This window comes from Bombus bifarius, unplaced genomic scaffold (genome assembly GCF_011952205.1).
Source record: "Bombus bifarius isolate JDL3187 unplaced genomic scaffold, Bbif_JDL3187 scf7180000007996, whole genome shotgun sequence".
Lineage (NCBI taxonomy): Eukaryota > Metazoa > Arthropoda > Insecta > Hymenoptera > Apidae > Bombus > Bombus bifarius.
In genome coordinates, this window is record NW_022884376.1 from 796722 (window position 1) to 809865 (window position 13144).

At 45.2% G+C, this 13144-nt stretch overlaps 2 protein-coding genes across 2 annotated transcripts; one reads left to right on the forward strand and one right to left on the reverse strand.

Moving 5' to 3' along the window:
• Positions 1-2014: 2014 nt before the first annotated feature.
• On the forward strand, positions 2015-5237 carry LOC117206104. Its single transcript, XM_033445110.1, has 2 exons — positions 2015-3379; positions 3469-5237. Exons 1-2 carry the CDS (start codon positions 2154-2156, stop codon positions 4061-4063), a joined length of 1821 nt encoding a protein of 606 aa, XP_033301001.1. The 5' UTR covers positions 2015-2153; the 3' UTR covers positions 4064-5237.
• Positions 5238-8856: 3619 nt separating this feature from the next.
• On the reverse strand, positions 8857-11044 carry LOC117206066. Its single transcript, XM_033445064.1, has 6 exons — positions 10661-11044; positions 10169-10570; positions 9806-10063; positions 9670-9733; positions 9495-9589; positions 8857-8995 (listed from the first exon to the last, which is right to left on the reverse strand). The coding sequence occupies exons 1-6, from the start codon at positions 11042-11044 to the stop codon at positions 8939-8941; spliced, it is 1260 nt and encodes a 419-aa protein (XP_033300955.1). The 3' UTR covers positions 8857-8938.
• Positions 11045-13144: the final 2100 nt, after the last annotated feature.

Sequence of the window (13144 nt, forward strand, 5' to 3'; positions counted from 1 at the left end):
GATCTAGTCGAATGGTAATTATAAATTTTACTGTACGCGACTAACTAAATAATTAAGGTCAACGTATGCTATTCGCGTTATTCGATTTAATACGCGTTCGTGAAATTTCTGAAACGCTCTGCTTATTTACGGCTACGGCGTGTTTTACGTTTACTCGCACCACTAACCGGGCGTCGTTTTCCGCAACGCGATTAATATCCTAGAATTCGATTAGTCTGCAGAATGGTAATCGTCCGTCTACGAGGATGAGACGCGTCGGTGGTTTTCAAGTATTCGAAAGACGACGAGAGAAATTGGTTTTAATTGCAATTGTTTCACCTTCCTCCGTACAATTTGCCGGATTTCCTCGTATCGATCGGTGTCTCTGCCGAGCGTAATATTTAATACCGAACGAACAAACGAGTCAACGGAATTCCCTCGTTTGAAATTCTCCTCGATTCATTTTAATCCCTGATGGGTATTCGGTATCGATACGCGCACAGGGGATCGGTAAAACCGTTCTGTCGAATGCCAATCGATTACGGTGGCAGGTAGTTGTACCGATATTTCCTAGCGAGGACGATATATTGTCCCGTTGGAAGATCCCGGAATATTGTTTTGTTTCTCGTCGTTCCTGCAAGGAAGCTTATTTCTGGCAGGTATGGTCGTTAAAGGGGTCGAATGAGCAAGCTGGACCTCAGGAATGGGAACGGTCGAGTCGCGTCCTGCCGATACCGAAATTTCCATTCGCCGATCGCCCGATAAATTTGCATGATCCTGCTTTAATAAATGGAAAATCTATATCGCGAGAACGATGGGAATTGTATACACAGAGGAGAAACAGTGCGGCGAACAATACGCCCGATCCTTGGGCGTACAAACAACAATTTCATCGATTTAACAAAAGTACACGATGTTCGTGTTGATTTTCTTAATCGGTGTGATCTTCATTATATCCAATTATCTCTTCGTTATATATCGAGTATATCGCGATTCGTACAACGAGGAACATCTAGTTCGCGTTATCTCTATTTCCACTTATTCTCGCGTTCCTTTATTTTTCGAATCCGCGTAGGTAGGAATTTTCAAGAACGACGAGCAATTAATCATCGATGCTGGTTGCACGTCCACGCGCTTTTTCTCTGTGACTTCCACCGCGTGTCTCAATTCAATTACCATGCGAGCTCTATGGCGCAGTGAAAAAATGAAGTGGAAAAAGTGGAAAAACGAAAAAACGAGGTCGGAATATTTTTTTTTGCATTGCTACCGAGTATCGATTTTATACCGCTTAGGGGTATATTTTGAATCGTTTTAGGATAAAAGAATTAAGCGGCGAAATCTAATTAAATTATCCAAATACAAATATTATGAATTATATAGAAATTAATCGTTGGTAGAAAGTTTCGAAATATACCGAGCCTCGATTTGACCCTAATTATAAATCCAACTTCATCCCTCCCTTCTACCAGGATAAGTACCGCCAGGATAAGTACCGCCAGGATAAGTACCGCCGGGACAAGTACCGCCAGGATAAGTACTGCCGGGACAAGTACCGCCAGGTAAACAGTACCGATTTTTACCTACCCCCATGTTCACGAAGCTATAAATATACTGTGTTACTCGCTGGGCCTTCACTTAATAGCCAAATTTCAAGCTCTCGACATCGAGTTTACGCGGAAAGTGTGATTTTAATGTGCAATTGCGTGAACCGCGTCACTGGTCTGGAAGCTAATCAGAATTCTTAACGCAAATTTAATTCGGTTGAATCGTGGTAATTGTCCATGCAACGGCGTAGACCTTAAACTCGGCGAAACTTAAAATACGCAGGACTGCTGAAACAAGTACGAGGTACGAGGAAGAATAACTTCAAGAACACGATGGTGAGAAGCAACGGGGAGGCTGGTTGTTCGACGCATCCTTCCTCTTATCTGTAAAAACTTTGCCAATAACGGAATACTTGATAACGAGCAAGAAATTGTATCAGCGCATTTGCAAATTTACCTTTTCTTTTTTTTATTCTGTTATAGTTCGAGGCGTGGCAAGAGGACGAGAGGAGACAACGAAAGAACGAGATAGGCAGGTTAGAGCTTGTCAAGGGAGATTGGATTAACTTGCTTGAGGATTATTCGGCGAAGAAGCATAAAGTTCCAATCGATACTGCAACCACTAGAGATATGATAAGAGTTGCACGTAAAAGCGAAGCGTGTAACAGCCACGAGATTGATACTTCACGGACAATTTTTCAATCGACGCTTGCACCTCGAGAAATACCGAATTTGGAGAGCATTATTCGCAATTTCGAGAAGGGTTATCTCTCGCCTTCGAAAAAGAAGAAAGCAACCGACGAATACAAGCAGAGGAACTTCGTTAAGAAGATCGTCGAAGCTTTCGAAGTGAAATACAATATTTATAACGATTCGAAGACCGCGCAGGAGATTTCAGAAAGTCTGGAAGCAAATAAGTCGAAAGCTGCACCTATGCTGGAATCGTGGAAAAGAAAATCGAGGATACTCCGCAATCCTTTCAAAAGCGGTTCCTCGCGTTCGAATCCAAATAGCGGGGACGTTGACGAATGTGACGGAGGTGCCTCGTCATCCGAGCAGAGAACTTCTCGTACGTCGCGGGACAATAACAGACTTCAGAGAAGACTAAGAATGTTAGAAGATTCGAAGCGCTTAAGCGAATCAGAGATGATCTTGTCTGCATTCGGTCGCAAATCTACTGGTCTGGAGATCTGCTCGACTTTCTTGCATTCCAGTTCCGATTCCTCGAGCCCCCCTAATTGCTTCACAAGAGCAGAGCTGATGCGAAAGATCGAGCTTTCCGACTCGGCGAAAAGGTCCTCTCCCGACAAGACGAAGACGACGAATAGAGTCGATATCTACGTAACTTCGCCGGAAGAAACTGTTTCTACACCCAACGACTCTTTTCCAACAACGAGTACCTTGATCGACGAGTCCCTGCAAAGCGAGCATAATTCGACGTTGCCAGAAACTTCACATGTCGATACATCTCCAAAGGTAGTCGGGGCATTTCTGAAGAAACCGATCAACGTCGAGAACACTTTCGTCGATTGGGTACCTGTCATCGGAAAGAGGTTGCCGCGGCAGAGATCGCTGAAGAAGCTGCTCTGTTCGTTCAACAGAAGCAGGCTCATCAAAAGGTTCACGTCGGAAAGAAACCTGAGCGAGGAACCGCGAGAACTCGAAGATTCTGACGAAGAGAAATCTTGTTCCTCTATGTCTCTAACTTCTCTGGTTTCCGTCGCGGACGTGCTACGTCACCAAGAAAACATTTATTTGGAATTGAGCGGAAGAAGCGACCTGAAAACTTTCAAATTGAAGAGCACATCGAACGAAGAACTGAGCGAAATTCATAGCGATACGTATCTTTCCGCGGAGTAGGTACTTGCTTCATGTTCTTATAATTTTATAAATAAGCATTACTACTCGTTAAGCAACAAAGTAACACGTTCGTTCGATATCACAGAAGCCAAAAGGGAAAACAGCTGCTTTTAACGGAGGTGCCACGCGAGGACGTGAATCTGGATCTTGGCCCGTCCTATCCTCCTCCTTCTCAGATGACTCCACTTCTATCGCCTTTAGTTGGCGAACAACTTGTACCCAAGCTACCGAATCATCCACGCGTATCGAAGATCTCGAAAAATCTGTTCGTTACCTCGATTAAGATAGACAACTTGGCGAAATTTAACAGCTGTCAGGTGTATCGCAACGATAATGCCTCGTCATCGGTGACCATTAAGAACCACCTGTACGAGGTGGAGTGTCGAAGAAGCTACAGCGACCATCCCTCGTCGAATGTCTATGGCAGCTCATCGTCCGTGACCAGCCACTACGACGTCCCCAGAAGATTCTTATCCAAGTCCGAGAACAAAATACTACTAAACAGGAAAGAGGAGCCGATTTACGACATTCCCAAGTTACGAAGTATCGAGAGACCTAGATCCAGCATTTACGACGACTTGGAATCTCACCATGCCGTCACAAGGCCTATCGATACTAGAATCTACATGAACACCCAGGTGCAATTGTCATCGTCGAACAACCTGATCTCCGGCATTTAATTTAATTCGAAGGTAATTGTAAGCAAGCGGTCCCTCTGTTCAGATTCGTTTATTTTAGGATGAAATTGGTATATTATTATATTATTATATAATCGGTATAGATATCATGAAATTAGTTTATTAGTTTATTAGTCGGGCAGCTTTGACACGACTTATTTTCAGATCTGATTGTCGCTCGATATATGATCGGGAACGACGTGTAACGAAATCGACGATACAAATTTTTTTACGAATTTGTAGTACAGGTAATTGTGATTATTGCGTATTTCATGATCGTTTTAGCACTTTTCCATGTTGTAAGTATATTGCAGCGAACGTTTTAGAAGCTCGGGTCGGATGAACGCTTTTTAAATGCTTGTAGATTTACGTAAACGTCGTTTTAGGATTGTACGCAAGTTCTTTTTAACGATCGTACGTTATAAACCATGCACATATGTAATTCTGTCGTGTGATAGTCCCGTGTATTTGGGAACAAATATTTTACGAGATCTTTCGAACACGCCAACTGTGACTGTTTCTTTTAAACGAGCGAACATTGTGTTTTAATTAAACCGCGAGAACCATCTATTTTTATATTCGCACGTATTTTAACGGTTTAAAAATCTGTCCTTTTCGTAAGGTGCGAAACGCGAAACATTCGATCACAGTTTTTAGTTGAAAGCTGTGGAACGTGGTAGAAGAAACAGAAACTAACTGACAGAAATTATACAAAACGTTAAGTCTTACTTACCGTTTCTAACGGAAACTTTCTCGCGAAGACTTTTGTCGTGCGCGCGATAGAATAGATTTTCGATTTCAAAGCTATTTCTTAAAATTCGTTCTCTTTCGTTTCCTTTCGTTGTCACCTGGAAACGCGAAACGAGGATGCAAAAAAAAAAAAAAAATGCACGAAGAGCAACAAAGAAAAAGCAAACTTTACCGTCGTGGTATTTCTGTAAAGAAATATCTTACAGTGTGCTGGAACTTGGCGTTACATGTACTTTATGATCTCGAGATTTACCAATATCACGTAATTGTGGCACGCGTCGAATTGTATTATAAGTGAGAGATAATTAAGCTTACGTAGATGTAATTGTTTCTACGAATTCCACACTTTTATTTATCGTACGATTTACGTTTATACGTAGTTAGACTTTTAGGTCTTTTAGGTCTTTTAATATCTTGTCCTTTTAATAAAAATTATTTAATAAAAATATACGCCCGCTTCCATAAGGCAGTTTACTTTAATGGAAAGCAAGATTTCCACCTAACGCGTTAGGATCTGAAGAAGCGCAGCTCCTCGAATAATCAATCTGGTCACGGACTAATCGGATCTCGTGAAAAACAAGAAAGGAGGGCCGTAATTTCACTCGCGTAATTCCTCTCCTTGTTTCGATCAAATCGCTTAGGTCTGTCATAATCAGAGCGAAGGACAGCGATAAAACCGATTTGACCGCCGTTCACGCGAATCTTTTCCGATCGAATCGTTATCGTTTATAAAATTAAGATTTGTTCGAAAATCGACGCGATCGATGACTCGGCTGTGCCAAGAAATGCTATACATACGCGCACTGTAATCGAGTTGATTCAAAGGGTATACATCTTTTGTATGCACGCGCACGTACGTCGATAGGATAACGACAGAACTAAGTTTTAAATCGACTCCGAAATCGGCAACCTTTTCAGTCGTATCGTCTTGTCGGTGATATCGGCGTCGTTCGCGAGATTCTCGTTCACGTCACCGGTTCAACGAGGCGCAGAACGATCAAGTAACATCGTCGATAAGCCCGGTTACGTAGTGCGATCGATGTTCGTCCTCGTGCTTGTCGTTTCACAGCGGTGAAACGGCTATCGAGAAAGATCGCCATGATGTTATGAAAACGTCTCGGATCTCGTGGGGCCGTAACGGTAAAATCTTGCTCGCGGTAGATAAAACGATACAGTGACGTAGAATGCTCGTATGCGCCGGACACAGTTGCGACGCAGATACCGAACGACGCTAAGCGAGGGTAGTGACGACGGTCAGCCATTACCGTCACCGCTGCAACTACGTCGGCCAACGTACCTGGAAATCCGTCGGTGATCGGTGTACGTGTGTCAAGGCCGGCAAATTTTTACCAACAGCATCATCGCGCACAGATTTCGAAATGTTTTGACGAGTATGGTACGTACGACGTGCGCCATTTTTCGAACTTCGATCGAAGCGAAAGAATAAACGAGAATACATTTTTTCAAGGGCACGAAGAATTCGATCAGCGATCACGTTATAACTTTGTCGCGATTAGTGCGCCAGTTACAACGTTCTCCGATAACCATGGAGACGCGTACACGTTTGGACGTAAATTTGCGATACGAGTTTGCGTCGCGAGCGTATATATCTTGATATTAAAGTAACACACGGTGTACGTAATACAGTCGTAAATCGGTCGTACCGTGCGGCCGAGCATTCTTCGGTTCCGAAATGAAATTCCCACGAAAACAGTCGCGCTGGTAACTAATTACCTCGAATGAGAAACATTCGCGATAGAACACTTGAAAACGTCCCTCTTGTTCGCCGTTCTTCCCGACAAAATTTCCAAAATGTCCAAATATTCGCATTATTCGGACTTTATTCGATTCGCTTGTTCTTTGGTTCTTAAGAAACGGAGAAGGGAGAGGGAAAATAAAATGATCGAACGAATTAAGAGCTGTATTTGAACAAAGCTATTAATCAGCGGATTGTAATTAGCGTCTGTGGCCGTTTAAGCAGGACGTGGATATTGGTATAAATTGCATCCGCTTTCGATAGCCAATAAAATTAGACGAATCGGACCTGTTTACGTTGCACCGGATTACCACAAATTGGTACCAATTAATTAGGCAACGACGTTTCAGAGGGCGTTCGCGTGAATGGTTTCGAGGCAAACGAAGATACACGATCGGATACTGATCGACGATTTACTCTTATCGAATCTCTTGTTCGTATCAGCGAAAAGCTTGCATAATTTGACGAGCGTTCGGCCGTATCGATTCACGGCAGTTGATTAAAGCAGCCGCCCGCCATCACTGTATCACTTTGTAATTTATCGAACCGTTTGCCACCGCTTCTCGGGCTGATCGTATTAATTCCTATCGATTTACAGTCGGTATGGAACGTTAATCGAACGTAACGAGTTAGTTAGCTCGGCTTTTCGGATAACGTTTCGTTTCGTTTGTCTGGTCGCCAGGCAAGAAAATAGCCAGACCGAGGCAACAGCCCCGGCTCCCAAATCCTCGAAAGATTAAGATTTATGAAACGCTTTCCAGCTAGCAAACGCACACCTACGAAATTGTCTCGCTCCTTTGGAAGCTTATCCTTTGTCTCGGCCGAGGCAGACCCGTCCCAACGACGACGCAGCTACGTACAACTTAAATCCAAGATTGAACTCGCTACAACCGCGTTTCGGTCTATAGAGAACTGTTAAACTCCCTTGCCATTATATCGCTGCCTCCTTCGCTATTCGCTTTGTCGATGCTCTCTCCTAATCGTCGTCGTTCCACTACGATCGTACGTTTCTTGTCGTGACTCGTACAGTTCCGAGGGAAATGCATCGAGAAGCGAACGTAACGAGTAGAAAGATAATCGCGATGCGGACGAAGAGGAAAGGATCGGAGGTCGTGTCTCTTTGAATTTGCGTTTGCCGCTCGATCGAACTACGAAAAGGAATCGGTAGCGGTTTCGCGAGCATCGGAGTACGGAACGGAAGGAGCGTCGCTGATCGCGAGGTCCGAGGGAGTAGCGGAAAGGTGAGAAAGGGTGTGCGTCGAGATCTTAATAATTTAATCGACTGATAAAGTTACACCGGTGCGAGGTGAAATTGGCACGCGGTACACCAGGGGAAAAAAGGAAGTGGACAGAACGAGGGAAGAAGCAATTTTCCAGGGTGATGGCCTGGAAAATTGCCGCAACGTGCCTACGCTCACCGATGTCCGATGTCAATGATCGTTTTATTTTTCCTTTGCCGCTAGTTGTGGGAAAAAGCTCGATCCATTTTCATCCGAGTCTGTCGTCAGAAAAATTCTATTTATCTTTTTGTCGCACTTTTCTGTCGAGAGAAATCCGATATCTGATTGCCACTCCTTTGTAATCTCTCGAGCCCGTTGCACGCGAGCTGCAGGTTTCGTCTCGAATATATCAAAGATTCGCCTCTGGATCGAAACAGGGAAGGTTCGAGGATCGCAACAGGGTTAACGCGAGCAATGGGCGTAGCCAGACACTCGGAGACGGATCTCGCTTCGTCGAAAATATCGGCTTCGTCGCACGGGGCCCGATGACTTCTCGCCTTCTGTATCTTATATCTCGTCGAAATGCATCTTCTTCGAACAACGTCGTAAAATTTGCTCCTGAATTCGTTACGAGTCAGCCGCTCTCCTTTAAACTGGCATCTGCATCGAACCGTCGTACGATCGTTCTAACGTGGAACGCCGAGGATGTTACGCCTCGCCGCGATAACCTTTATTTGTCCGCAAAAGCGGAACAGAGAGGGAAACTTACGCCTCGCCGCGATAACCTTTATTTATCCGCAAAAACGGAACAGAGAGGGAAAGGTTGCACCTGGTTGCTACAATCGGAGGATTTCTATCGAACGAGAACGTAAATTCGGGAAAAATATGAAATTCGATTCCCTTTGCGCAAATCCGGATACAATTCCGATGCAAATGCACGGGTATACTTATAGATCTGGTGGTACGTGAAAAGCCTGGACGTACTACTTACCGGCGAAAAAATAGTTTTCACGAATATACGACCGAGCGGACGCGAATGCGCCAGGAAACCGACGAAGAATGGCGGTGGTTGGTCCGTGATGGAAAGACGAACGATCTTATCGAATTTTTTGGAACGTCGCTTGCTTCTTTCTTCCGTGTTGTTGCTCAAGACTAAGTCGAGGGAAACTCCAAAAGGATTATCAGATACGTCGACATCACTCCGACGATCTGCAAACAATAGCGACATTTTTTTGCGAACAGCAGCTTCAAACGGGTCGTTGATCGTTGGTCGAGTGTCCGGTTTGTATTAAAATAGCGATCGAGAGTCGAACCGTAAACGAGGGATCCCGATGAACGATTTTGCTCGAAGCGTCTGCTGCAAATTGGACAAACTTGGCGTGCAACTGTTATTACGAACTCGTTTCGGCTTTGCCACGGAACCGGGATATCGAGGAGCGAGTTACGCTAACCTCTCGGATGCTTTTTCGCGATGCAATTTACGATGGTACGATCTAGGTACGACGATACATTTGGAGATCGTGGTTATTAAGCGAAATCCAATTAATCTCTCGCTTTGGTGGGATAGAAGGTAACGTAACGAGATTCGGACGACCGACGAGATAAAGACGGGTTGTTCTTTGGGTTGGTTGACGCGTAAGGAAGAAGAGAGGAGTACGTTGGTAATTAAAGTCTACTTTTCCGCGGAAAAGATAGAAAATATATTTACCGAACAGAGCAACGACAACTTGACGTCGAAGAGACCGCCGGCCGAGAAATGAAGCCGTCTATTGAGAAAGTGCAGCGTAGTACGAACGGTATCCTGTAAAAAAAGATACGAACGATCGAACGATCGCGTACGGTGGCTTTGATAAAAGTACGCGTTTATATTAAAATACTCGCATTGTGTGGATATCTCTCGACTACTCTCGCGTCCCATTCGACCAGGGTCACAGCCATGAAATTAGCCTGCAATTTGCGGTGCTTTCGTTAAAATCTCCGCTCGAAAGTTACGACTAATTTAGAAAATGAATACGTTACCTCGGTTATCGTGTAATCGCAGACGAGGTGCAGGGCCAAAAGCTGCCCTATATATCCGGAAAGCCAGGAACTCGCGTTGAATATCACGGGCCAAGATAAGCTGTAGGCGTTCGTCACGATGATCCAATCGATGATCAAGTAGAGATTGCTGATAATGTGTACGCTCAAATTTCCTAGCCAGAAGAATAGCGACCACGAGTAAAGGGAGCCCAGGGATTCGCCGGATACCATCAACTCGTCGTGCAATTCCTGGATGGTCTTTTTTCGAGTAAACGTTAAACGCGGTGTTACGCTTCGCTATTGCGCGCTATCGTACGAACAAACGCAGCTCGATTTTAATTAGCTATGATATGTACGCCGCACCTTTCTGCTCACGCTGGTGCTTTTGTATCCGACTCTCGAGGGTAGATTATCCCTCGCGATCTGGTTCAGCTGATGAAAGCGTTGACCGAGAAAGCTCGCCATTCCGAAGAATTTGTAGACGGATGACGCGTTGGTGACGTACAGACACATGTAACTCATATTAAACAGCCAAGACTCGTTGAAGGCGAACATTCCGCTCTGATTAATCACCGTCCAAAGAACGGTCTGAACGATCAAAAGAACCCACGCCGCTATCCGAGTTTTTACCTCCTTGCGCGGGTAACCCAGTTGGCTGAGCTTCTCGTCGAAATCCTGCAGCGCGTTCCAAATGCGGCAGAACGCTTTCCTCGCGAATATCACCGATATGAGATCGTACATAGCGATCACATAGTTCACCAGTACCTGCCATCACCGTGCATCGTTAATCGTCTAACGAACGTAGCTACTTGCGTGGAAATCGACCGCGCGATTGGAAAAAATGGTTGCAATTACCTTGGCAGTTTCGACCACGTTAAGGATCATTTTCTCTCTCTTCACGGCGAGGAATCTTATGCACACGTTGCGTATACAGTAAGAATAAGTACCCATGCAGACGAAGGAAAATAGGAGATAGAAGTTGGACGGGACTAGCTGGTCGCCCGTGAAATCGTACGGCGCCAAACCCAACGCTTTCATTATGGAAACTATGGGGTAAATCGCCGAGTACAATAGCGAGTCCGGGCCGTGATACTTTCTCGCGTGACATTTTCTCGCTTCGGTCACATCCGACAACGTACTTTCAACGTCGAACGGCTTTACCCGGGTTTTCGACAATGGAAGAACCTCTTTCCTCGGGTAACGCGGCAATTCTTTTTCCATCAACTTTGAAAAATTCATTTTCCTCGTTATCGAGTTGTTGCTGTTTCTCTGGGAAATTTCCAGCTGCGGGCTGTCGCCACGCGCGTTCCGTCGAAGGAAATTCTGTGAAAAAATACTCGCGTCGAAGTCTAGCCGCATATTTTACAAACTTTACTGCGGCCTGCAATTTTACGATGCGAGAACGACGAACGAAATATCGCGAGAGATACGCGAAGGGTCGTCGATTACGATCTCCGAACGAATCGAGTTTGGTCTAGCCGGCAATTAGTCGCTCTTTCCACCGTACGAAGCGCCTATCGTCGATTTGAAATATTAGCAAAAGCGGAAAATAGTAAAACAGGAAACAGGAGGAGGCACGTTATTTCGATACGCGCGAGTACGAACAATCCAGTGAACTCGTATCGCGTATACAAAAGCGTTTTCCCCTCTGATTTATCGTCCGGTCGCCGATAATTTGTTTGTTAGCCGCGTTCGATACGCGGGATGCTTTTTCCGTTTATTCGCCGCGCTGCGTATCGGCGATCGTTCGCAAAAGAGAGTTAATATCGAACTGCGTCGGTCGTTAAATCAAAGTTCCTCCAGCGACGGTTCAACGGTTTACGAAGGAAACAACGAACAAATTAACTAAGAAAACACCTCCGTCACCTTCCGTCGCGACGAATACCTTCTTCGACGAATACCTTCTTCGACGAATAGCCCGAAGAAGACTCTCGAGCGCGTGGAAATTTCGAACGATGGAAATTCGAATCGGCCTCTACTCGTTCTCCGTTCGCAGAGACAACGACGTCCGTTTAAATCGAGAATGCTTTGGGTTGCGCGAAGAACGAACGCGAGAGCGAATCGCGAAATTTGCGACGTGGACGCTCTGGACGAGCAGAAGGATCGGTCGCGCGGTGGAAAACGGAGAGCGAGAAACAGTCCGAGTTGGCTGTCGCGTCGCCACGAAAACCGACTAACTGTTCCTCGAGGAGGATGCGGCGAAACTTAAAAAGAAATCGCGCCGCACCATCATCCCTGGTGACGCGGCAGGCGGTCGAACGTTTCCCGGCAACCGCGTAAATAACAACGAAACCGGGCTCTTCAATCGGCCGTGATAAAACGGAATTAAAGTCGTTAATTCAAACAAACGCGAGTGGACGTACACTTACGGCCATTAGAACGTCCGTCGTTCTTCCAGTCGTCGTTAAATTATGAATCATTGAACGGTCGAAGCGGAATAACAAACCGCTCCAGTGGATTTATCTTCCTATCGAGCAACCCTGTCGCGTTTGTTATCCCTTTTTTTCGCCAAAGTGCTACAAATCACGAGCGTTTTATCGATTCTTCGAAAGGTGAAATAACGAATGTTAGAAACTGCGAGGATGACGATAACGCCACTCTGCTGTCAACCTAATCGCATCGAATCCAAGCTGCAGACTAAATGACAACCGTTGTGTCAATATCTCTGCTGTATAAACGCATCGTAAACAACTAGCTGTTTATTTCACTGCCATTCCGTGTCATTCGTTATCCGCCGATCTGGTTAGAAATAATCGTTCGGTGCAAGAACGTTGACGACTCTATTTACCTTTTCGTCGTCCTTTGTCGTCGGCCATTAAAAATGCAACGGCCGATAGAATTTATCACGCTCTTCGACAAATCCATCATCGATTTTCGGCCCGTCGAGATCCACCGATTCGAACAACGTTGGCACGCGAGCCTGTCCCATCGAAATGCCGCTAATGGTCGTGGGATTGCGAGCGTCCATTAATTAGATTTGCTCGCGATCGATGCTCCAGCTCCGGATGGATCGTATCTTGCTGTTTATTTCCGCGATCCTGTTTCCTCTTACGAACGAATTGAGATCGTTCGTGAGATAAATTATTCCTTTTAAAATCGTTCCGAACGTGCGATCGAGTCGTTCGAATAAATGACAAGACCAACCAATTAAACGCGACTGATTTGTTTTAATCGATCGCAGAACAGATCGCGTTGCTTCCACGTCGGAATAATGAGAGCCGCGTTTGACTTTTCACAGGGGTGGAAAATGGAATAGGAAGGAAGAGAGGAAGAGAGAGAGAGAGAGAGAGAGGGGGAGAGGGTAATATAAAACAGCGTATTAGATGAAAATTTACGATG